General features: G+C 45.7%; 1 protein-coding gene across 1 annotated transcript in view; it reads left to right on the top strand.

Annotated features, from left to right (window-relative positions):
- The first annotated feature begins 3,541 nt into the window (after positions 1–3,541).
- The window catches only part of B4GALNT2 (beta-1,4-N-acetyl-galactosaminyltransferase 2 (SID blood group)), a 34,511-nt gene continuing 13,712 nt past the window's right edge, over positions 3,542–24,340 (top strand). The window contains exons 1-5 of the mRNA XM_017853873.1: positions 3,542–3,572; positions 12,064–12,264; positions 12,839–12,976; positions 21,086–21,192; positions 23,846–23,883. Of these exons, the coding sequence (XP_017709362.1) occupies positions 3,559–3,572; positions 12,064–12,264; positions 12,839–12,976; positions 21,086–21,192; positions 23,846–23,883 (498 nt within the window). The 5' untranslated portion in view covers positions 3,542–3,558. The remainder of the gene's footprint in view (positions 3,573–12,063; positions 12,265–12,838; positions 12,977–21,085; positions 21,193–23,845; positions 23,884–24,340) is intronic.

Here is a 24,340-nt window from a genome sequence, read left to right as displayed (position 1 = left end):
GGTGATGCTCCTGCTCTGTCACTCAGGGAAGCAGCAGGGCAGCTGCTTGGCTGTGGTCTAGGTAGTCAGGGACCACAGCTAGCTCTGCTATGGAGAAACCCTGATCAAGCTGAAAAGAGTAAATATATTCTTCTTTAATCCACTCTCCCTCCCTGCAGTCATCCCTAGAGCAGGGAGAGAGGATCAGCAACCATAGAGGGTTCACCTTGGAACCACAGTCACCAATCACAACACGATTGTGAAGGAAGAGTTATGCCTGAACTATCCTCTTCCCTGCTTCCAAACTACAGAACTGATGGAAAAGAGTTTTCCTACTTAAATAGAGCTGGTGTGGGGACAAGAGCCACTTTATTTTAAATGCAAATCTGCCTGGTTAACCCCCAGTCCCAGGAGTGCCTCTAAAATGTCTAGTTGGGCCAGGCACAGTGGCTCATGCCTGTAATCCCAGCACTTTGGGAGGCTGAGGTGGGTGGATCACCTGAGGTCAGGAGTTCAAGACCAGCCTGACCAACATGGTGAAACCCTCGTCTCTACTAAAAATACAAAATTAGCCAGTTGTGATGGTGCGTGCCTGTAGTCCCAGCCACTTGGGAGGCAGCGGCAGGAGAATTGCTTGAACCTGGGAGGCAGAGGTTGCAGTGAGCCAAGATCATGCCACTGCACTCCAGCTTGGGCAACAGAGTGAGACTCCATCTTAAAAAAAAAAAAAAAAAAAAAAAACTAGTTGATGTATTACTCTTTATGTATAAACACTTATTCATTGTAAGTTTCCTTCTTATTGTTGCAGAAACCATAGGCTGTGATGCCTGTAGTCACCTATATATTCCTTCTAGGGTACATATGCTTTTTGCCCAAGATATAAGCTGTGGTTTGAGGGGTTGTAGTGTAGAGATCTACCTGCCTTGTGGTGCCCAGGACCACACTTCTAAGTTCCCTTAATAAATCACCCAATACCAACAAACTGGATTTGTGTGTTCTCCTCCTTTGGTTTCTCAGCTCCTTCAGCATTTGGGGGTCTCTTTGCGTATACAACCCTTTCACAGAACAGTTGGTGATACAGAGGGTTCAAGGGAGCCAGCACTGGCTTTAGAGACAGAACTCCTGGGTGAAAATCCTAGCCCCATTGCTGGCCACATAAGCTTGAATGAGTCATGAAAGATCTCATAGGCTCAGTCTTCACATCTGAGAAGTGCCTGACAGTGTTATTACAAGAGCTGAATGAAGGAGGGGAATGCATGTGGAAGCTCTTCGTAAGCAAGGAGGTGTTATATAAATGTCTTTCCCCCCTCCCCCCGCCACATGCACGTGGTCAGTACAACACTTTTCTGATTGGTCTTGTCAAAGAGGATCTCTTTTCCAACCTGGAGCTAGAAAATAGTTACCTGCATTTGCTACATTAAAACTCCCTTCTGAGAGCCTCCCTTTCTCTGCTGGCTGCCAAGGAGCTCAGACCTGAACTTGGGACTCACCTGCATCAAAATTGTAGATCACACTGGCATTTCCTTTACTGTTTTCCAAGACTCACTTTCCCAGACTCCGTCAAAAAGAAAAGCACTGGTCATTTTTTTTTTTTTTTTTTTTTTTTTTTTTCCAGTTGGAGTCACTTTCTGTTACCCAGACTGGAGTGCGGTGCCGCGACCCCGGCTCACTGCAACCTCTGCCACCTGGGTTCAAGTGATTCTTGTGCCTCAGCCTCCCAAGTAGCTGAGATTACAGGTGTGTGCCATCACCCCAGGCTAATTTTTGTATTTTTAGTAGAGATGGGGTTTCACTCTGTTGACCAGGCTAGTCTCAAACTCCTGGCCTTAAGTGAGTCACTTGCCTCAGTTTCCCAAAGTGCTGGGATTACACATATGAGACACCGCACCCAGCCCTATTTTGCATGCACTTTCATGCCATATTTAAAGATTCTTGCCGGTCATGGTGGCTCACACCTGTAATCCCAGCACTTTGGGAGGCCGAGGCAGGATGATTGCTTGAGCTCAGGAGTTCAAGGCCAGCCTGGGCAACAGAGTAAGACTTCCTGTCTACAAATTATTATTATTTTTTAATTAGCCAGGTGTGGTAGTGGGTGCCTGTAGTGCTAGCTACTCGGGCGACTGAGGTGGGAGAATCACTTGAGCGCTGGAGGTCAAGGCTATGAGCTACGATTACACCATTGCACTCCAGCCTAGGTGACAGTTTAAAAAATAAATTCTTGTATTTGTGACAGCTTGGCCATTAGAATACAATATAATCATGCGTGAGAGGAGCCATGGGAAACCCTGAGCCTGGCTTATGAAAAAGGTCCTGCAAATCTAATTTCATCTGAAGTTCAACGGACTCTTTCTTCCAGGCACACAGGCTATGTGGCCCCACGGGTCCTTGCTCCTTACAGGGATTCACCCACACCCCAGCTTTCCAGTCCCTGGGGTCTTTTGCCAGGACAGTACTTGTGGAGTGTGGGGTGAAGTGGAGGGTGGAGGTGGGACCAAGGCCGAATTTAGCGACCCCCAGCATGAGCTGCGGACGGGTCAAGGCCACGAGGCTGGAGTGCACGGGAACACAGCATAGCGAGGAAGGAAAGGTAGGGACCGCGGTGATAGACTAGGGGTGGACACGGGGATTGTGTTTTTCTGTAAGCGGGAGAGAGAAGCGCGATCACCAGTGGCGGAGGAGAAAGGTCCAGGGTAGAGATGGGGGCGCTGGGATGGGGGCGGTTAGGAGAGAAGGGGGGGGGGGCCGGATCGCCGCGCTGGCGCTGGGCGAGCTCGGGGTTAACCGTGCAGTGAGAGGACTGGCTCCGGTAGCCCCGGGAGAGGACGCAGGCGCGGGGCGGGAAGCGCAGGGGACGCAGCTCGCTGCTCCTGGTGGGCGAGTGGAGACGCGACCAACCCCGGGTCACGTGAGCCTCCCTGCCCCGTCTCGCCCACCCCTTTCCACACAGAAGTTCAGGGACTCTCAGCTCGGACCACCCACCGGTAGAGTCCAGAGGGTCTGGAGGCGAGCGGTGGCGTCTTATAACTTAGTTCCGAGTTCGAGGGACAGAAAATGCACCACTGGAAGCTTCAGGTCACCCAGACTCGGTTCGAATCCTAGCGTCTGCACTTTCCAGCGGATTACCCCACTTTTCCTCGGCTTGCTCTTCTGAAAGGTGAGCTGATAACTGTCCTCATCTCGTAGGGCCGTGGTGATGAATAAATGACCCCGCGTAGATGAAAAGCGCTTAGCGCGGAGCGCACTGTTTACCTAGCGAGTGTCCCACGCAGGGGCGGTGGTCATCCTTGTCGCCTTCTGGAGTTCTCCTGGGCGCGGGCCACTGGCGGGTCTGTGCGCCGCGGGGTCTGGTGGTCCCCAAACCACGACAACGACGTCTGGACGTGTCGGCGCCAGGCTGGGCGCACAGAAAGACCTAGGGCGTGGGCGGGGAGTGGGTGACCAGGGCGCGGACCGCCCCAAGCGTCCTGCACCTGCCCTGCTCGCCGAGTATTTGCCCGGGTCGGTGCCAGGGCAGGGCAGTCGGAGGCCTGGCTGCTAGGCTCCGCGACATCCGGCCGTCCGAGGGCGGCGGGATTCGGGATGACTTCGGGCAGGTGAGTGTCCCCGGGGCAGAGCAGGGCAAGAGGTGAAACTTCGGAAGCCTGGATCGCTGCGGGTCCTTTCTGGCGCCTGCAGAGCCGGCAGATGCGGGGGCCACAGACTCCGGAGCCCAGGGAGCTGGCGGTTGGAGTCTTAAGTCCAACCGGTTCCCCGCATAGGTGGCTGCAGACGCAAGGTGAGGGCGCCTGCGAAACGAACTCTGCATCCCCAGGAACGGGGAACGCTGGTTTTCCGTGGGAAAATTCCACGTGGAGGTGGCCTCTTGCTGTCGGGAATGTGTCTCGGGGACGCCCGAGTGTGAGAATCGGCTCGGAACTGCGGGGTTCGGGGCTGTTTGCTTGGAACTCAGAGGCGCTGACCCGGCCTGGGGCCCCTTTGCTGCCCACGAGAGGAACCGCCGGGGATTGCGTGGGGCGCGGGGATTGCGTGGGGCTCTGGACAGTCGGGGAGCCCGGCGGCTTGGTCTCCTTCACATTCTGCGCTGAGTCAGGGAAAAGTCGGTTTTCAGATCCAGGCGCCCACCGCAGGGCAGAGTGAGCAGCGGTTGTGTGGCCCCGGGTGCTAAAGAGCCTCTACGGAGTGATGTAATAATTAACGGGGTAAAGTCTAAATTAATTTTTATAAGCTACGAAGAAGGATCAGGCACACATTTTGTGTTCTTTTATCCCCGAAGTTTATTTTGTTTGTATTTTCCAAAACTCTAAAACAATTGTTAAACATTGACAAAGAAGTCATCTTACAAAAATACAAAAACATGTTTGTGACATGACATCTTGTAAGCATGAAAAAGAACACGTTTGGCCGGGTGCAGTGGCTCACACCTGTAATCTCAGCACTTTGGGAGGCCGAGGTGGGCGGATCACTTGGGGTCAGTAGTTCAAGACCAACCTGGCCAACATGGTGAAACCCATCTCTACTAAAAACATAAAAATTAGCCGGGTGTGGTGGCAAGTGGCTGTAATTCCAGCTACTTGGGAGGCAGAAGCAGTAGAATGGCCTGAACCCTGGAGGCAGAGGTTGCAGTGAGCCCAGATTGCTCCATTGCACTCCAGCCTGGGCGACAGAGCGAGACTCTGTCTCCAAAAAAAAAAAAAAAGTAGCAGCATAGATTGAACAGAGGATTGGTGGAATGGGGGAAAGGAAGGCAGATTGCATCCATTCATGTCCCTGGCTAAGGCTTTCATTCCTGCGTTCCCCTTCCCCAACTTCCCCCACTCCACATTCCTTGATGGGTGACTGAGAAGGAGGAAGCTGGAAGGCCTGATAATGATGCCCATACATTTATAGCTGGCAAACCCTTGGCAAATATGACTTTTCCTCCACTTGTGGAAACATGCACAAAAGGTCTGCAGTTCCTTTTCTTTTCTTTTTTTTTGAGAGGGAGTCTCCCTGTGTCTCCCAGACTGGAGTGCAGTGGCGCCATCTGGGCTCACTGCAAGCTCCACCTCCCGGGTTCACGCCATTCTCCTGCCTCAGCCTCCCGAGTAGCTGGGACTACAGGCGCCCGCCACCATGCCCGGCTAATTTTTTGTATTTTCAGTAGAGACGGGGTTTCACCGTGTTAGCCAGTATGATGTCGATCTCCTGACCTCGTGATGCACCCGCCTCGGCCTCCCAAAGTGCTGGGATTACAGGCATGAGCCACCACGCCCGGCCTGCAGTTTCTTTTTAACTGACAAATAATAATCGTACATATTCACGAGGTACATAGTGATATTTTGATACATATAGTGATAAACACATAGCATAGTGATGAGATCAGGATAATTAGCATATACATCTTCTTAAACGTTTATCATTTCTTTGTGTTGGGAACATTCAATATCTTCCTCTTAGCTATTTGAAACTATATTATTATTATTATTTTGAGATGGAGTCTCGCTCCATCGCCCAGGCTGGAGTGCAGTGATGCGATCTTGGCTCACTGCAACCTTTGCCTCCCCAGCTCAAGCGATTCTGCCACCTCAGCCTCCCGAGTAGCTGGGATTACAGGCATGCACACGCGTACCACCATGCCCAACTAATTTTTGTAAATTAATTTTATTTTATTTTAATTTTTTGAGACAGAGTCTAGCTCTGTCGCCCAGGCTGGAGTGCAGTGGCGCAATCTCAGCTCACTGCAACCTCCACCTCCCTGGTTCAAGCAATTCCCCTGCCTCAGCCTCCAGAGCAGCCGAAATTACAGGCACACGCCACCATACCCAGCTAATTTTTTTGTATTTTTAGTAGAGACAGCGTCTCATCATGTTGGCCAAGCTAGTCCTGAACTCCTGACTTCAAATGATCCACCTCCCTCGGCCTCCCAAAGTGTTGGGATTACAGAGATGAGCCACAGTGCCCAGCCTGAAACTATATATTATTGTAACTATATTCATCCTACGATGTTACAAAATACTGAAAGGCATTTCTGCTATCTAGCTGAATAACCATGAATAACCATGAATAACTGTGTAACCATGCCCTTGGACTTCCTAGTGTTCAGGACCATGAGCCAAATAAATTTTTCTGTATAAATTACCCTGTGGTATACCTGTGATATTTTGTAATGGCAGCACAAAATGGGTTAAGACAGTTTCTATAACTTGATTAGTTTAAATGTATTTATTTTTCTGGGTACCATTTTAGAAAATTTGAAAGTTAAGATGTTACAGAAATATGTGACAAAGATAGTGCAAACTCAAATTACACACATACACACACACACACGCGTGTGCGCGCACACACACACACGCACACAGAATATTTCTGGACTTCGATTTGTTCCATTCACTTATTTGCTTATTCCTGAATTGATACCATGCTTTTAATAACTGTGGCCTTACAATAACTTTACTCTTTAGTAGTAATATAGCTATCCTTTTTTTTTTTTTTTGAGATGGAATTTCACTCTGTCACCCAGGTTGGAGTGCACTGACGCGATCTTGGCTCACTGCAACCTCCATCTCCCAGGTTCAAGTGATTCTCCTGCCTCAGCCTCCCGAGTAGCTGGGACTACAGGCACATGCCACCACGCCCTCCTGATTTTTTGTATTTTTAGTAGAGATGGGGTTTTACCATGTTAGCTAGGATGGTCTTGATCTCCTGATCTTGTGATCTGCCTACCTTGGCCTCCCAAAGTGCTGGGATTACAGGCGTGAGCCACCGCACCTGGCCCATCCTTCTTATTTTTAATATCTTCCTTGCTATTCTCATATGTTACTTCTAATAAATTTTAGAGTCATTTTGACCAGTAAAAAATCTGTTCTGCTGGCTTCTGTGGTGTGTGCCTATAGTCCCAGCTACTCAGAAAGCTGAGGTAGGAGGAGTACTTGAGCCCAGGAGTTTGGGACCAGCCAGGGCAACACAGTGAGATCCTGGCTCTAAAAAAAGAAAATCCTGGCCGGGTGCGGTGGCTCACACCTGTAATCCCAGCACTTTGGGAGGCCGAGGTGGGTGGATCACGAGGTCAGGAAATCGAGACCATCCTGGCTAACATGGTGAAACTCCGTCTCTATTAAAAAAAAAAACAAAAAATTAGTCGGGGATGGCGGCATGCGCCTGTAGTCCCAGCTACTCGGGAGGCTGAGGCAGAAGAATGGCATGAACCTGGGAGGTGGAGCTTGCAGTGAGCTGAGATCGCGCCATTGCACTCCAGCCTAGGCGACAGAGTGAGACTCCATCTCAAGAAAAAAAAAAAAAAAAAGAAAGAAAATCTTGTTTTGCTTTTATTCATGTGGTTATTATATTGAATTTATAAATTAATATAGGGCAAAGTTACATCTCTACAAAATTGAGCTATTCTAGTCAAGAATAAAAAGAAGGCATCTCAATCTATTCATATATGTATTTCCCTAATACAGTGGTAATTTGCTTAATTCTTTATTTGTTCAGTGACAAAATTAATTCTTGATCATTACAAAAAAAGAAAGAAAAAAGAGAGACTATAGAAACGTGTTCATTGAATAGTGCAGACCAAAATTAAGAGCTTGATGTGTGTCATTTCAGGCATACAATCCAATAAAGTTTTAAGTTTTTAAGGGCTCATATTTTATATTTTATGTATATTCAGTAATTTGATTTTTTAAAAGGTGTCTTTATTTACTTAGATGTTTAAGCTCTCACATTAGAGTTTATTTATTTATTGGTTTGTTTGTTTATTTATTTATTTATTTATTTTTGAGCTAGAGTTTCGCTCTTGTTGCCCAGGCTGGAGTGCAGTGGCGTGATCTCAGTCCACTGCAACCTCCACCTCCTGGGTTCAAGCGATTCTTATGCCTCAGCCTCCCAAGTAGCTAGGATTACAGGTGCCTGCCACCACACCTAACTAATTTTTGTATTTGTAGTAGAGACAGGGTTTCGCCACATTGGCCAGGTTGGTCTCGAACTCCTGACCTCAAGTGCTCTGCCCACTTTGGCCTCCCAAAGTGCTGAGATTACAGGCGTGAGCCACCGTGCCCAGCCTCACATTAGAGTTTCACAAGCTGGTGAACACTTGGCAAATTGTTTCTCCCAGAGAACTACAAGCATACATTCTTACACATTAAACTATTATCAATACACATCACAATTTTATCAATTACATAGTAAAACAAATTATCAAGTGTACAAATATTGTCTTTTTTTTTTTTTTTCCTTTTTGTGGAGAACGGGGTCTCGCTGTATTACCCAGGCAGGTCTCGAACTCCTGGGCTCAAGCTCTGCCTCCCTGAGAGCTGGGATTACAGGCGTGAGCCACCGCGCCCAGCCTAAGTATACAAATATTAAGTTACACAGCTTAAAAGGCATGCAATATATCAGATGTCTGCTCAATTCATTACCAGAAACCCACTTTTTTCTTTTCTTTTCTTTTTTTTTTTGCCAAAGAGAGATTGACAAGAAAAGGAAAAATCACACTTAAGCAAAATAGCTGTAAACGACTTCCAATAGGTATTTCAAAAATTACAAGTTGTTCAGAAATCTTATGAATAAAAATTGCTTTAGCTATATAATATGGTTTGCATGTGTCCCTCAAAGTTTATGTGCTGGAAACTTGATCCCCAATTACACAATGTTAAGAAATGGAGCCTTATAAGAGGTGATTAGGCCAGAAGGGCTCTGCGCTCATGAATGGATTAATGCCATTATCATGGGAGTGGGTTCGTTATAGTAGGAGTGGATTCCTTATAAAAGGACAAATTCAGCCCCCTCTTGCTCTGTCTCTCACATGCACTCATTTTTCCACCTTCCACCATGGGATGATGCAGCAAGAAGGTCCCCAGATGTGTTCCCTGGATCTTAGACTTCCCAACCTCCAGAACATAAACTTCTGTTCCCTGTAAATTACCCAGTCTCAGGTATTCTGTTATAGCAGCACAAAACAGACCAAGGCAGTGTGATAACAGAGCATTGTTTCCTTTTAAAACGTATTTCCTAAATTAAAAGGTATATTCTACATATTCTGCACAAGACAAAACCACATTTTACCAAAAATATTTAATTGTTCCCTCCCATTCTTTTTCAGAACTTAACAGGGAGGGCCCACTAAAATTTAAGCATTTGATGAAATATAATGTCTGGAGACATTAAAGACATGTGCTTCCATACAGTGTAGATTTTCAAAATGAAAATCCATAACAGCACAAGATGAGACTTATAGGAAGACGTTAAATGATCACTGTGAGACCTGATTACAATCCAACAAAAATCAGCGGTTGCACAAATCTGATGTATATTGGTACAAATGCAGTAGACATAAACATACAGTGAGCAGGCAAATAATCAGATAGGCCCCACTTTCAATGTTTGAAATGATGGGAGGAATAAACCATGTAAGGTCTAGAGTGCTCCTAGTTCCAGGGATTTTAGTTCTGTATAATACTAAAAATATACAAGTATTGGGCAGGCCATTTTGGCACTTAATCTCTCTAAATTTCCTATCTATTAACAAGATTCTAGCATGGCAATAGATTTAAAGAAGATTTATAACTCAAGACTGCATGATTTCAGGAAGTGTCGGTTGGTACCACCCATAGGCACATCTTGAATGCTGAAAACCAAGAATCTTTTGCTAAGTGCCCAAGAGATCAAGATCGCATGGGCCACCTAAGAGTCTGCCACATAAGTCCCACATGTTTCTTCTTAAGTATCTGCCTGCCTGGGTCATTTTGTGTTGTGTTGTTAATTTGAAGCAGATTTCTGCTTTCATTATGTTTTCTGAGTTGTTGGCTTATAGAAACCTGTATAGGGTAGTGGTTAAAAGTGTGGTCTGCTTTTGAATTCTGCATCCGTCATAACCAAGAGAGCAGGTTACTTTTCCCATTTAGCTTCCGCTATGTCATCTGTTAATTGGGTGGAGTAATCAAACTTCTCTTGGCCAGGCGTGGTGGCTCATGCCTGTAATCCCATCAGTTTGGGAGGCTGAGGCAGGCAGATCACCTCAGGTCAGGAGTTTGAGACCAGCCTGGCCAACATGGTGAAACCCTGTCTCCACTAAAAATACAAAAAATATCTGGGCGTAGTGGTGGGCACCTGTAATCCTAGCTATTCAGGAGGCTGAGGCAGGAGAATCACTTGAACCCAGGAGGTGGAGGTTGCAGTGAGCTGAGATTGTGCCACTGCACTCCAGCCTGGGTGACAAAGCGGGACTCTGTCTCAAACAAAACAAAACAAATAACAACAACAAAACAAAAACAAAAAATAAAACTTCTCTTGTGAGGGTTTAATGAGATAATGCACACAAAGCTCTTGGCAGGTGGTCTAGAACATACTAAGTGGTCATTAGATAATTATTATTATTAATTTTTTACTATATTTTGTCACCAGATACCCTACTAAAATCTTACTAATAGTTTCTCATCTAATATATTTTAGTTTTCTGAATATGTAGTTATTTCATCTGTAAATAATACTTTCTATTTCCCTTTTCATTATTTATCTTTTTATTCCATAAGCTAATCTTACTGCATTGATTAGCACTTCCATGACGATGTTAGATAATAACAGTGGGCTTTTTTTTTTTTTGAGAGAGAATCTCCCTCTGACACCCAGGCTGGAGTGCAGTGGTGCAATTTTGACTCACTATAACCTCCGCCCTCTGGGCTCAAGTGATCTTCCCACCTTAGCCTCCCAAGTAGCTGGGACCACAGGCCTGGGCCACCATGCCCGGCTATTTTTATTTATTTATTTTTTTCAGTAGAGACATTCACCATGTTGCTGGTCTCAAACTCCTGAGCTCAAGTGATCTGTCTGTCTTGGCCTCCCAAAGTGCTGGGATTACAAGCGTGAGCCACCATACCCAGCCTATTATTTTTTTAGAGATGGGGTCTCAGTTGCCCAGGCAGTAATGCAGTAGTGCGATCATAGCTCACTACAGCCTTGAACTCGTGGGCTCAAGGGATTCTCCTGCCTTAGTCTCCTGAGTAGCTAGAACTACAGGCACATGCCACTGTGCTTGGCTATTTTTCAATTTTTTGTACAGACAGGGTCTCGCTTTGTTGCCCAGGCCAGTCCTGAACTCCTGGTTTCAAGTGATCCTCCTGCCTTGGTCTCCCAAAGTGCTCAGATTACAGGCATGAGCCACTAAGCCTGGCCAGGTTACATTTGAATTGCACTGTCAGAATGTATGATCTGAACTATTTCTACTTTATTACAGTTTTCTTTGTGTCCTAATATGTGGCCAATTTTTATAAATGTTCAAGAGCTCTTTAAGAGAATACAAATTACATCATTTTGTTGTTCTGCTGCTTTAAAATATGTTTGAGACTTGATCAAGTTAGACATGTCAGCATCTCTAACTATCTTTGTATTTCTAATCCGTCTTTCATACCCTACCGTTTTTTCTTTGTATACTTTAATGCTATTATTAGTGGATAAAGTTCATGGCTATCTGTTTTGGTATCATGCATTTGATCACTATAAGTGGTCTTTTTGTCCTATTTAATATTCTTTTTTATTGCCTTGAATTTAGCTATGCTGACATTAACATTACTAACCATTTTTTTTTTTTTAAGAAGAAGTCTCGCTCTGTCGCCAGGCTGGAGTGCAGTGGCGCGATCTTGGCTCACTGCAACCTCTGCCTCTTGGGTTCAAGCCATTCTCCTGTCTCAGCCTCCCAAGTAACTGGCACTACAGGCATGCGCCACCATGCCCAGCTAATTTTTGTGCTTTTAGTAGAGACCAGGTTGCACCATGTTGGCCAGGATGGTCTCGATTTCTTGACCTCATGATCTGCCTGCCTCGGCCTCCCAAAGTGCTGGGATTACAGGTGTGAGCACCGCGCCCAGCCTCTAACCTTTTTTATTTTTTTCCTGGATTTTTTTTTTTTTGCCATCTTTTTATTTGTAATTAATTTCTAAGTCCCTTTGTTGCAGCTTGATTCTTTCCTCCTCTGTTTATCAGAAATCGATTTTAGTGATCAATATAAGCTATATGCTTAGCTTACATTTTTCCTGAAGTTATCAGTCTCATATACATTACATAATTAATGAAAAAGATTTTAACATAATCTGTTCTTTTGTGTCCCAACAGCTCGAGATTTCTGTGGCTCCTCAAGATATTAGTCATAATCTTGGGACTTGGCGTTGCTGGTTTTACGTTCGGAAGCATGTTCCTTCCAGCAGCATTCAGCAGCCTCAAGCTGGAGCTCCCAAGTCCTGCCCCGGATGTCCAGAAGCTAAAGCTTCTGCCTGAGGAACATCTCAGGAACCTCTTTTCCTACGATGGAATCTGGTGAGAGACTGAGTGTTCTTTCTTTCACCTTAGTGCACACATCTTCCTTGCTCCTCCTCTGGAGTACTGGCCCCATTGTACACATGGTTCTCTTGCTTTTCTAAACCTGTGCTGAATGCACAAGTTACTGCAAGCCAGGATAGGGCTTGGTCTGTAGGATCCAGTCTATGTCCTCTATAGCACCCAGCAAAATCCCTGAAAACTTTGGAGAGCATGTAGTTTTTGAACAAAACCGCAGAAAAGATGCTGCTTCTCTGTCCCTCTGCCCTCCTTTCATGGTGGGGTGAGATACAACGGACAGTCATGTGGCTCTCAGATTTAAAGAAGTTAGGTGCAGGAGATAATTCAAGAGGAAAAGTCTTCAGCCTTTCTCTGTCCCTACTCTCCTCCCTTTGTCTCTTGGTCTCTGTGAGGGGCCAGTGCAGGGGATTCCAGGGTCTCATCATCTCAGAACAGTTGGGTGTAGGAAAGAAGATTTTCAGAGTAAACTACACATTGAATTAGGACTCCGGTTTCCTCTCACCCACCAGCCTACCCACCCAATCCGTATTTACAATCCTCTTGCTTGTTTCAGGCTGTTCCCGAAAAATCAGTGCAAATGTGAAGCCAACAAAGAGCAGGGAAGTTACAACTTTCAGGATGCCTATGGCCACAGCGACCTCCCAGCGGTGAAAGTGAGGAGACAGGCTGAATTTGAACACTTTCAGAGGAGGTAATGCAGGCCATGAAGGCTCTTGGGTTCTGAGATGGAACAAAAGCTCTCCCTATGTCCTGAGGGTGTAAGTCTTAAGAGAAAAAGCAGGAAGGAATTCTCTGTCTTGCAAGGGTCCCTGGGAGGAACTATTAGGAATGAAACAAAAAGAAGGGATTGAGGAAATCATCCTTAAATGAAGATTTACAAAACTTTGTATGTATAAAACATTTCATAACAACAACAACAACAAAAAGCTGGGGTTGGTGACACATGTCTGTAATTCTAGCACTTTGGGAGGCCAAGATGGGAGGATAGCTTGAGCCCAGGAGTTTGGGCAATATAGTGAGACCCCACCTCTACAAAAAAAAATTTAAAATTAGCCAGGCATGATGGTACATGCCTGTAGTCCCAGCTACTCAGGAGGCTGAAGTGAGAGGATCACTTGAGCCCAGGAAGTTGAAGCTGCAATGAGCTGTGATCACACCACTGCACTCCAGCTTGGGCAACATATTGAAACTCTGTCTCCAACGAAAGCAAAAACAAAAACAAAAAACAAAAGGAATGGAGATAGTTTGAAGTATCTGGTGGTACAGCCTCCATGGACCCAGGCCATCATTGCAGGTGATTTTGTAGTCATCACCAAGTTGCCCTATTTTATTCACTTATATGTTGAGAGCATACTATCCCTGTGCTATATGCAAGGAGTGTATAATTTTGTTTTAGATGACAAGGAGTGTCAACACTCAGGTGTATCAACCAGGATCGTTGGTTGAAAAGGGCAGAACTTGGCTGGGCGCGGTGGCTCATGCCTATAATTCCAGCACTTTGGGAGGCCGAGCCAGGCAGATCAACTGAGGTCAGGAGTTCGAGACCAGCCTGGCCAACATGGTGAAACCCCATGTATTAGTAGGGTTCTCTTAGAGGGCCAGAACCAACAGGAGAGAGAGAGAGAGAGAGAGAGAGAGAGAGATTATTAAATGTTAACTTACATGATCACAAGGTCCCACAACAGGCTGTCTGCAAGCTGAGGAGCCAAGAGAGCCAGTCCAAGTTCCAAAACTAAAGAACTTGGAGTCCAGTGTTCAAGGGCAGGAAGCATCCAGCACAGGAGAAAGATATAGGCTGGGAGGCTAGGCTTGTCTCGTCGCTTCACGTTTTTCTGTCTGCTTTATATTTGATGGAAGCTGATTAGATGATGCCCACCCAATTAAGGGTGGGTCTGCCTTCCCCAGCCCACTGACTCAAATATCAGTCTCCTTTGGCAACACCCTCACAGACACACCCTGAATCAATATTGCATCCTTCAATCCAATCGAGTTGACATTTAGTGTTAACCATCACAAGTCCACCCCTTGTCAACTTGAACCCATACATATCTCCTGAGATCATACATAATCTTCAAGTAAAGGCAATAATAAGGTCATAATTATGCCTAATGTAATACAACTATCTTTCATACAACCAGAAATGCACCAATTCCCAACCCAAATACTATTACATAAAGTTAACAATACTTAGATGCTGATATGAAGTCAATAAATCTTATGTCACATGACAAAGGAAAAGGAAATAAAAGGAAGGTATTTTCTTAGTACAAGTGTGTATATGCACAAACATGTATTTAACAAAAGAAGGAGGAAATACTCATGACACTTACAGTCCTCATTTCTGCAGCTGGTCACATGGTCATAGCTGCTATTGATGATTATCTTCTTTTACTATCCATTCTGTATTCCCTTTGCCTTCAGCAAGCACCTCAGCAGGTAATGGTTTGTTTTTTTTTTTCCTGGTGGAGTGACCCAAACCTTCATTCCTGAAGGGTCTGGGTCATTTGTAGTCCTGCCTGGATTGGGCTATTGTAGTTTCCCATTGACCTTAATCACAGGGCATGGTAATACTAAGAGACACCCTAATGGATCTCCTGTATTCCCTGTGCACTCTTCCTTACATCCACTGTGGAGCAGTAGGCTGATTTCATCTTGATAGCCTGGGTCAGTCACCCCAGCTAACACAGTAACTTCCTTCTTAGCCTGTTGACTTAAAGGTAGGAGGAGCCCAAAGTGTCCAGGTGGCAATCTTAACTTCCACTTTAATGGAATCACTGTTGTGTATCCTGGTGGCAGCAGTCCTCCCTCTGGAACTAAGACCTCTAAGCCAGCAGAACATAATGTCGCAGGAACTGGAAGCAAAAATTTTGCTAGTGGATCACTACGGGTGATAGTGAGTAGTGCCACTTCCTGGACCCGTGAATCCTGGCCATGGGAGAAGCAGTACCATATATTGGACGCTGATTCAGAGCATACATGGCCTTCTGGAGAACTTTGCCTCAGCCCTGCAAAGTATTGTCACTTAGTTGGCACTATAATTGTGACTTCAAAAGGCCATTCCACCGTTCTGTCAATCCAGCTGCTTCAGGATGATGGGGAACGTGGTAAGACCAGTGAATTCCATGAGCATGAACCCGTTGCCTCACTTCTTCTTTCCTTTTTTTTTTTTTAAGATGGAGCTTTGTTCTTGTTGCCCAGGCTGGAGTGCAATGGCATGATCTCAGCTCACTGCAACCTCCACCTCCCAGACTCAAGCAATTCTCCTACCTCAGCTACCCGAGTAGTTGGGATTACAGGTGCACACCACCACGCCCAGCTAATTTTTGTATTTTTTATAGAGATGGAGTTTCCCCATGTTGCCCAGGCTGGTTTTGAACTCCTAGACTCAAGTGATCCCCCTATCTTGGCCTCCCAAAGTGCTGGGATTACAGGTGTGAGCCACCATGCCTGGCCCAACACTGTCTTTTCTTAATTTCCACTGCTGACTGCTCTGTAGGGATTCCCAAATTCTAGCTAAGCCATGTGTCTAAACATTCCTATCTGATTGAGGGCTCCTTAAGGTAAGACTGTAGTTTTCCAATCAGTCCAAGGGCTCTATGAGAGCTAAACAGTCCTCCATCAGACTGGAAGGTTCATGCTTACAAGGGCTATGTCTCCTCGCTTAGACTAGTACTTCCAAGGCTGGACTCTCTCTCTTTCTTTAGATTAGGGATTCCCTGAAGGTTGGCACTGCTCTTGCAGGATGTCTTCAGCTAATGAAATTACATATGATAAATAACCCAAAATCATTTGCTCCCTGGTCAATGTCACATAAGCTATATAAATCTCTGGAGTATATACAGGAGATGTTTCACAATTTACATGCTTCTTTGCATGTTGGGTGAGGTAATCTGGCAAAATTGCATTTGGAGACCACATCTTATCCTCCAGAGAATGCATGACTGATGTGGAAGGAATGACGCAGGGGTCCATATAGGATGACTAATTAAGAGGATGTCTGTGCCTCTTGTCTGTATCCTTGAAATTATGAGTAGAGCTTGATACTGGATGAGATCTCTGACTCAGTTGAGGCTGATTGGTCAATCTGATCCTGTGTATTAGTGCTATATTATACTTCCATTAAAAAGCAGCATGTGTAATGCTTCTCTAAGAAGAACTTCATTTTTTTCTTCTTTTCTTGCTCTCTTTCTCTTCCTCCCTCCCTCCCTCCCTCCCTCTTTCTCTCTCTCTCTTTCTCTCTTTCTCTTTCTTTCTCCTTCCTTCTTTCTTTTCTTTTCTTTTCTTTCTTTCTTTCTTTCTTTCTTTCTTTCTTTCTTTCTTTCTTTCTTTCTCTCTTTCTCTCTTTCTCTCTTTCTCTCTTTCTCTCTTTCTTTCTTTCTTTCTTTCTCTCTCTCTCTCTCTCTCCTTCCTTCCTTCCTTCCTTCCTTCCTTCTTTTTTTCTCTCTCTCTCCTTCCTTCCTTCCTTCCTTCCTTCCTTCCTTCCTTCCTTCCTTCCTTCCTTCCTTCCTTCTTCTTCACAAGGTCTGGCTCTGCTGCCCAGGCTGGAGTGCAGCGGCTTCATCTCGGTCACTCGCAACCTCACCTTCTGGGTCAAGGCAATCTCCCACCTCAGCCTCCCAAATAGCTGGGACTACAGGTTGCATGTATCATGCCTGACTAATTTTTTATTTTTTGTAGATATGGGGTTTTGCCATGTTGCCCAGGCTTGTCTTAAACTCCTGAGCTCAAGCAATCCACCCACCTCAGCCTCCCAAAGTGCTGGGAATACAGGCCTGAGCCACAGTGTTGGCCAGAAAAAATCCATTTTAACCCACTCCCTGACCACTAACCACTGCCTTCTCATCCCTCTCTTAAATGATTAGGTTCCCTTGTAAACCCAGCTAAGGAGTCTGCCATTATAATTTGGTGTGTGGTATCTATATATATATATGTGTGTGTGTGTGTATGCTGTAAATATCCATCTATACATATACTGTTGGGTTTTTTGTGTGTTTTAGTCGTACTGGTACCATAAAAAACAAATCACTCTGAAATTTGTTTTTTTCATTCAATTATATACATATATGTATATATTTCAGGATTATAAGTATTATTTAATGCAAAATAATCCTCTGGCTGGATGTTGGTGGCCATGCCTGTAATTCTAGCACTTTGGGAGGCTGGAGGCAGGCGGATTACTTGAGGTCAGAAACCCAGCCCTGAACATGGTGAAACCCTGTCTCTACTAAAAATACAAAAATTAGCCGAGCGTGATGGTGGGTGCCTGTAATCCCAGCTACTCAGGAGGCTGAGGCAGGAGAATCGCTTGAACCTGGGAGGGTGGAGGTGGCAGTGAGCCAAGATCGTGCCACTGCACTCCAGCCTGTGGTGACAGATTGAGACCCTGTTTCAAAAAAAGTAAAACAAAACAAAAATCTCTCTCCAATTTTACTGAGGCTGGCTGACCACGTCCAAGACCAAATCTGCCTCTTACTGTAAATTTGGTTGTTGACGCAGCCTCAACCTCATGCTCTCTTGTGGCCAGCAGGCTTGTGGCTTCCCCCACTGTGCGGTCTCGCAGGTGGCTCACCCTCCAGACCTTTAGGCAGAGAGCCTGCCGAGTCTCTGGCCAGCTGTGGTGTTAGGGTGGCAGCACAATCTTGGGGGGCAGGATGGATAGGTCATCGTGGAGATACTGCGGTACCTCGTTGGTAAGGTACCCGTAGAAATGTCTCCAGCGAAAACTGTTTCCTGCACAAAGCCTTCAGGACTTTGAGAGACTGCATGACCTTGCAGTGACATGAAGCTTGGGCCACCGTGACTCCCTCCTTTAAAAGGAGTTCATAGAGCCGGGCGTGGTGTCTCATGCCTGAATCCCAGCCTACTTTGCGGGCGGAGGCAGCAGATCACCGAGGTCAAGAGATCAAGACATCCTGGCCAACATGGTGAAACCCTGTAGTCTACTAAAAATACAAAAAATTTAGCTGGGGCGTGGTGGCACTTACCTGTTAGTCCCAGCTACTCAGGAGGCTGAGGCAGGAGAATTGCTTGAACCCAGGCGGTGGAAGGTTGCAATGAGCTGAAATGGCGCCACTGCATTCCAGCCTGAGCGACAAAGCAATGACCCTGTCTCAAAAAAATAAAAAAAAAACCAAAAAACCAAAAAGGAGTTCATAAATGGCATTCCTGTTCTTTCTTAGGCATCAACATCCGGCGGCTGCAGGGTCCGGGGGGCCAGAACTGTAAAGGAGTATGAAATGTTTTGGCCGGGTGCGTGTGGCGCAAGCCTGTAATCCCAGCACTTTGGGAGGCCCAGACGGGTGGATCGCAAGGTCAGGAGATCGAGACCATCCTAGCTAACACTGTGAAACCCCGTCTCTACTAAAAAATACAAAAAACTAGCTGGGCGAGGTGGCGGGCACCTGTAGTCCCAGCTACTCAGGAGGCTGAGGCAGGAGAATGGCGTGAACCCAGGAGGCAGAGCTTGCAGTGAGCTGAGATCCGACCACTGCGCTCCAGCCTGGGCGACAGAGCGAGACTCCGTCTCAAAAAAAAAAAAAAAAAAAAAAAAAAAAAGAAAAGAAATGTTTTTAAGAGCTATGTATATATCTAGTTCATCCCTCTTAATTGCAGTATAGCTATGAATATGAATATGCTGCATTTTACTAAGCCATTTCCCTATTGAAAGGTAGATTGTTGAAAACCTTCATTTTACATTTACATTATTTACAATAAAATTACATTATATTTACATTATTTCCTTTTTCATTAAGACATGTATAAGGGCCAGGCGCTGTGGCTCATGCCTGTAATCCCAATACTTTGGGAGGCCGAGGTGGGCGGATCACTTGAGGCCAGGAGTTCGAGACCAGCCTGGCCAACATGGTGAAACCCCATCTCTACAATAAATACAAAAATTAGCCGGGCATGGTGGCATGTGCCTGTAATCTGAGCTACTCAGGAGAATGAGGCAGGAAAGTTGCTTGAACCCGGGAGGTGGAGTTTGCAGTGTGCCGAGATCGTGCCACCGCACTCCAGCCTGGGTGACAGGGTGAGTGAGACTTCGTCTCAGAGAAAAGAAAAATACATGTATAAGGATGTTCGTTTCAAACAATGCTGAAATGAACATTTTTATGCTTGTCCTATTGTTCACAAATGCAAGCATTTCTCCTTTCACCTAGCATCTTACTTGCTAGATCCCAGGTTATGCCTTTTTTATTTTTGATATATATTGCCAAATTTCCCTCAAGAGGGCTTGTGTGAACTCACACTTTCATGAAGAGTGGGTGTCACACCTTACGTACACCTAACACTTGCTATCACCAAATTTTCAAACTTTAATGAAAAAGGTATTCCATATTCTTTTTTTAAATTCACATTTCCCTGATTGAAGCTGAGCATGTTTCATATGTTCATTGCCATTTGTATTTCCTCTTCTGTTAATTGCCTGTTTATGTTCTTTACCATTTAAAAATTTTGTCTTTTTCATATTCCTGTAAGTATTCACTATGATGGTCTAATCTTTTTTTTCAAGGTAATTAAATGATCTCCTGGTTAAACTGGGTCCCAAAGGCTAACATTTCCACCATTATACCTTAGTCCCTCAAAAAAATAATCTTGCTGGATTGTGCTATGTGCTTGCTTTTGACTAAAGATCCTTATCCACCAGGCGTGGTGGCTCACATTTGTAATCCGTAAAAATAATTACTCTGTTTGCTCTAAAAATATTGTGACAACAATTACTCCCATATACGCTTTCTTGTGATTTAGTTTATTTTTTATTTCAGTGGTGGGAGAAGTTCCACTTCCCTTCAGGAATTGGTCTACTTCTTCCTTTGGACAGTAAGGACCATGTAATGGTTGTCAATCACTTTTTATCCTGGTTCCCACAAAGTTCAGATGTGACTTTGGTGTTTAGCTGCTGCAGCTGGGTGGGTCTCTATCATCTGATAATTTTATTTCTTCTTTTATGCTGGTCATGGTTTTTTTTTTTTTTAAAATGTGCTTTGTTAGCCAGGCATGGTGGCTTTCTCCTGTAGTCCTGGCTTCCCTGAAGGCTGAGGCAGGAGGATCGCTTGAGCCCAGGGGTTGGAGACCAGCCTGGGCAACATAGTGAGACCCTATCTCTACAAAAAATTTTTAAAAATTAGCCGGGCTTGGTGGCATGTACCTGTAGTCCTGGCTATGAAAAGGCTGAGATGGGAGGACTGTCTGAGCCAGGGAGGTCAAGACTGCTGCGAGCCGTGATTGTGCCACTGTACTCCAGCCCAGGCGACAGAGTGAAACCCTGTCTCAAAAACAAAAATGAGGCCGGGCGCAGTGGCTCACGCCTATAATCCCAGCACTTTGGGAGGCCAAGGCAGGTGGATCACTTGAGGTCAGGAGTTCAAGACCAGCATGGCCAACATGGTGAAACCCTGTCTCTACTAAAAATACAAAAAAAAATTAGCCAGGTGTGGTGGTGCGTTCCTATAATCCCAGCTACTCAGGAGGCTGAGGCAGGAGAATCGCTTGAACATGGGAGGCGGAGGTTGCATGAGCCGAGATAGTGCCATTGCACTTCAGTCTCGGTGACAGAGTGAGACTCTATCTCAAAAAAAAAAAAAAAAAGCTTTGTTACAAACTACCTCAGTACCTTTGTGGAGGCCAGAAGAGGGGAGGAAATAAGGACGGTGGGGTGAGAATGGAGGGAGACAGGGATAACCCAATTTTGATTTCTCCACATTGTCAGGGCAAGGGTCTGTGTACAGGCACCAGTTTGAGAACAAACCAGGGACCAGCATCAGGGCAGTTGCTGACGTTTCTGTTCTCCTTCCTGCAGAGAAGGGCTGCCCCGCCCACTGCCCCTGCTGGCCCAGCCCAACCTCCCCTTCGGGTACCCGGTCCACGGAGTGGAGGTGATGCCCCTGCACACAGTTCCCATCCCGGGTAAGTACATCCACATCCCGAGAGGCCCTAGACAACATTCTCACTCTTCTTAGGCAAAAGGAGGGAGAGGTGGGGTGGAGTGGCTCATGCCTGTAATCCCAGCACTTTGGGAGGCCAAGGCAGGAGTTCAAGGCTGCAGTAAGCTATCATCTTGCCAGTACACTCCAGCCTGGGTGACAGAGCGAGATCCCGCTGTCTCTTAAAACAACAACAAAAAAGGGGCCAGGTGCTGTGGCTCGTGCCTGCCTATAATCCTAGCACTTTGGGAGGCTGAGGTGGGTGGGCTGCTTGAGCTCAGGAGTTCGAGACCAGCCTGGGCAATATGGCAAAACCCCATCTCTATAAAAAATAGAAAAATTAGCTGGGTGTGGCGGTGGGTACCTGAAGTCCCAGCTACTTGTGGGGTTGAAGCAGAAGGCTTGCTTGAACTTGGGAGGTTGAGGCTGCAGTGAGCAGAGATTGTGCTGCTGCACTTCAGCCTGGGTGACAAAGTAAGACACTGTCTCAAAAATAAATAAATAAATAAATAAATAAAAACAAAAGTATGGAGCAGGCATTCATTGGTACCTGCTGTGTACTCAGCACAAGGCAAGAAGCTTGATGTGATTTTTTTTTTTTTTTTTTTTTGATGGAGTCTTGCTCCATCTCTCAGGCTACAGTGCAGTAGCATGATCTCGGGTCACTGCAACCTCCACCACCCGGGTTCAAATGATCCTCCTGCCTCAGCCTCCCAAGTAGCTGAGATCACAGGCGTCCGCCACCATGCCTGGCTAATTTTTTTGTATTTTTAGTAGAGATGGGTTTTCACCATGTTGACCAGGCTGGTCTCGAATTCCTGACCTCAGGTGATCTGCTCACCTCGGCCTCCCAAAGTGCCGGGATTACAGGCATGAGCCACCAAGCCTGGCCGGGAGTGCATTGTGAAAAGAATATTTCTGTTGGTTAAAACTGCCCTCCAAGATGGATTTTTACACACCCCTCTAGTTCAGCATCACATCCCTCATCAGAGTAAAGTGGAATATTATCAGAGGGACCAGAAGAATGAGCCTGCAGGCACAGATGTCCCCTCCCAGTGCAGAGATGTTGGATTCTGTGGGTCTGTCCAGTGAAGTCTTCTTCTGCTTGTGGGCTCTTGGCATCTTGAGGCAAATAGCCCCCCGAAACCCGCAAGCTCCAGAAAAGACCTCCAAGTAAGGTCTGGGCGTGGTGACACCTGGGGATCTGACATACTTCATGGACCCAGCCTAGCTCTCTCCAGGTCCAGCACTGAGGAGCATGACAGATATCTGAAATTCACAAACCACACCTCAAACAGGTGAGATGAGAATGAGTGCCCGAGACAGAGGCCGATGCAGGACATCAACAGATGGCACGTCCCACACAGAAGGAAGGGCAGGGTCCCAGACAGGGGACAAAGGGACAGGGAAGCAGAGGTGAGAGTTTAGTAAGTTATCAAGGCCACATAGAGAGGATGTATTTGAATTCAAATTTGAATTAGTCCTACTATGAGAACAGAGATAGATTCTAAAGTAAATGCATTTGGAGTCAAGCACTAGTGTTCTTGAATAGCCATCTTAAAAATTGTTTTTCATTTTGGATGATTCATTTCTTACTGTGGTAAAATATATATAACGAGCTGGGCACAGTGGCTCATGCCTGTAATCCCAGCACTTTGGGAGGCTGAGGCTGGTGGATCACTTGAGGTCAGGAGTTTGAGACCAGCCTGGCCAACACGGTGAAACCCCATCTCTACTAAAAATACAAAAATTAGTCGAGTGTGGTGGCTCACACCTGTAGTCCCAGCTACTTGGGAGGCTGAGGCAGGAGAATCACTTGAACTCGGGAGGCAGAGATTACAGACTGCACTTCAGCCTGGGTGAACAGGTGAAGACTCCTGTCTTAAAAAAAAAAAAAAATATACTATCATAATAGAGTAATAATATATATGTATATATGTTATATAGAAGTATATCTATTTTATATAGAAACATATATAGCATATATAAAATGTATATGTTATATAGAAGTATATGTATTTTATATAGAAACATATTACATTACTATATATAAACATATATAATATATTAACATTATTTACAATACATAACATATAAACATAAAATTAACAATTTTAACCATTTTAAAGTGTATACTTCAGTGACACGAAGTATATTCATGTTGTTGTGCAACCATCAGTCACCACCAGAACTTTTCCATCATCCCCAACCGAAACTCTCTTCTTAACTGAATTCCCCACTGTCCCTCTCCCCCACCCCTGGCAACCACCATTCTGCTTTCTGTCTCTATGGGTTTGGCTACTCCAGGTGCCTTATACAAGATGATTCATTATTCATCCACCAGTTCCTCCCTTTCAGTAACACAGATTCCCAGAAGGAACGGAATTAATTCACAGCCTCCAAAGCTGAGGATGGGCACCAGAGGTTTTAGAACCGTTGGGGTTTGAGAAAGACCATGAAACAACACCTAACAGAGGCCTGGGGAGAGGAGCACATGTCAGCAAACACTCTGGGTGGGAAGTGACACTTGAAGGAGCCCTCAAGGATGTGCAGGAGTCCACGAGGTTGGCAAGAGCAGCGGGGAGCTGCGGTGTCTCTCATGAGCCGCTTTCTTTCCTTTTGCCTGTGTCCTCCAGGTCTCCAGTTTGAAGGACCCGATGCTCCCATCTATGAGGTGAGTCCCCATCTATGAGGTGAGTCCTCCTCCCAGCCCCTCTTTGCACTTGGTGTTCTGTCCTCATTCCCTCAACTGTGGCTGCTCTCAGCCTTTGATGGAGCCCCTGTCCAGATTTAAGGTCAGACATGAGCCCAAGGAGGGAGGGGAAGGAAGGGTGTGTAGAAAACGTGACTTCTAGCCTTGGGAGTGGCTGGAGTTCCAGGGAGGATTTCTCAGACCACACTGAAGAATGGGATCCATTGGCTGCTCCTGCTTCTGGTGTGAGAGGAAGTGGCCACGACAGCCATGGGCTCCGGCACTGAGTGGCCTCTTGTCAGGGTTAAGGTTGGCAGGACAGACGGTGCTTGTGCCCTGCCTTCCTTTCCCCACTTTACGCAGCTCCACATTAAGGTCTTATGGTGTTATATCTGGTCAGTGGATGCAAATCGCGTCCAGAACCCTAACCAAGAGGAGT

This window comes from Rhinopithecus bieti, unplaced genomic scaffold (assembly GCF_001698545.2).
Source record: "Rhinopithecus bieti isolate Rb0 unplaced genomic scaffold, ASM169854v2 scaffold_35856, whole genome shotgun sequence".
In the NCBI taxonomy this organism is placed as follows: domain Eukaryota; kingdom Metazoa; phylum Chordata; class Mammalia; order Primates; family Cercopithecidae; genus Rhinopithecus; species Rhinopithecus bieti.
This window is presented reverse-complemented; position numbering and strand designations above follow the sequence as displayed.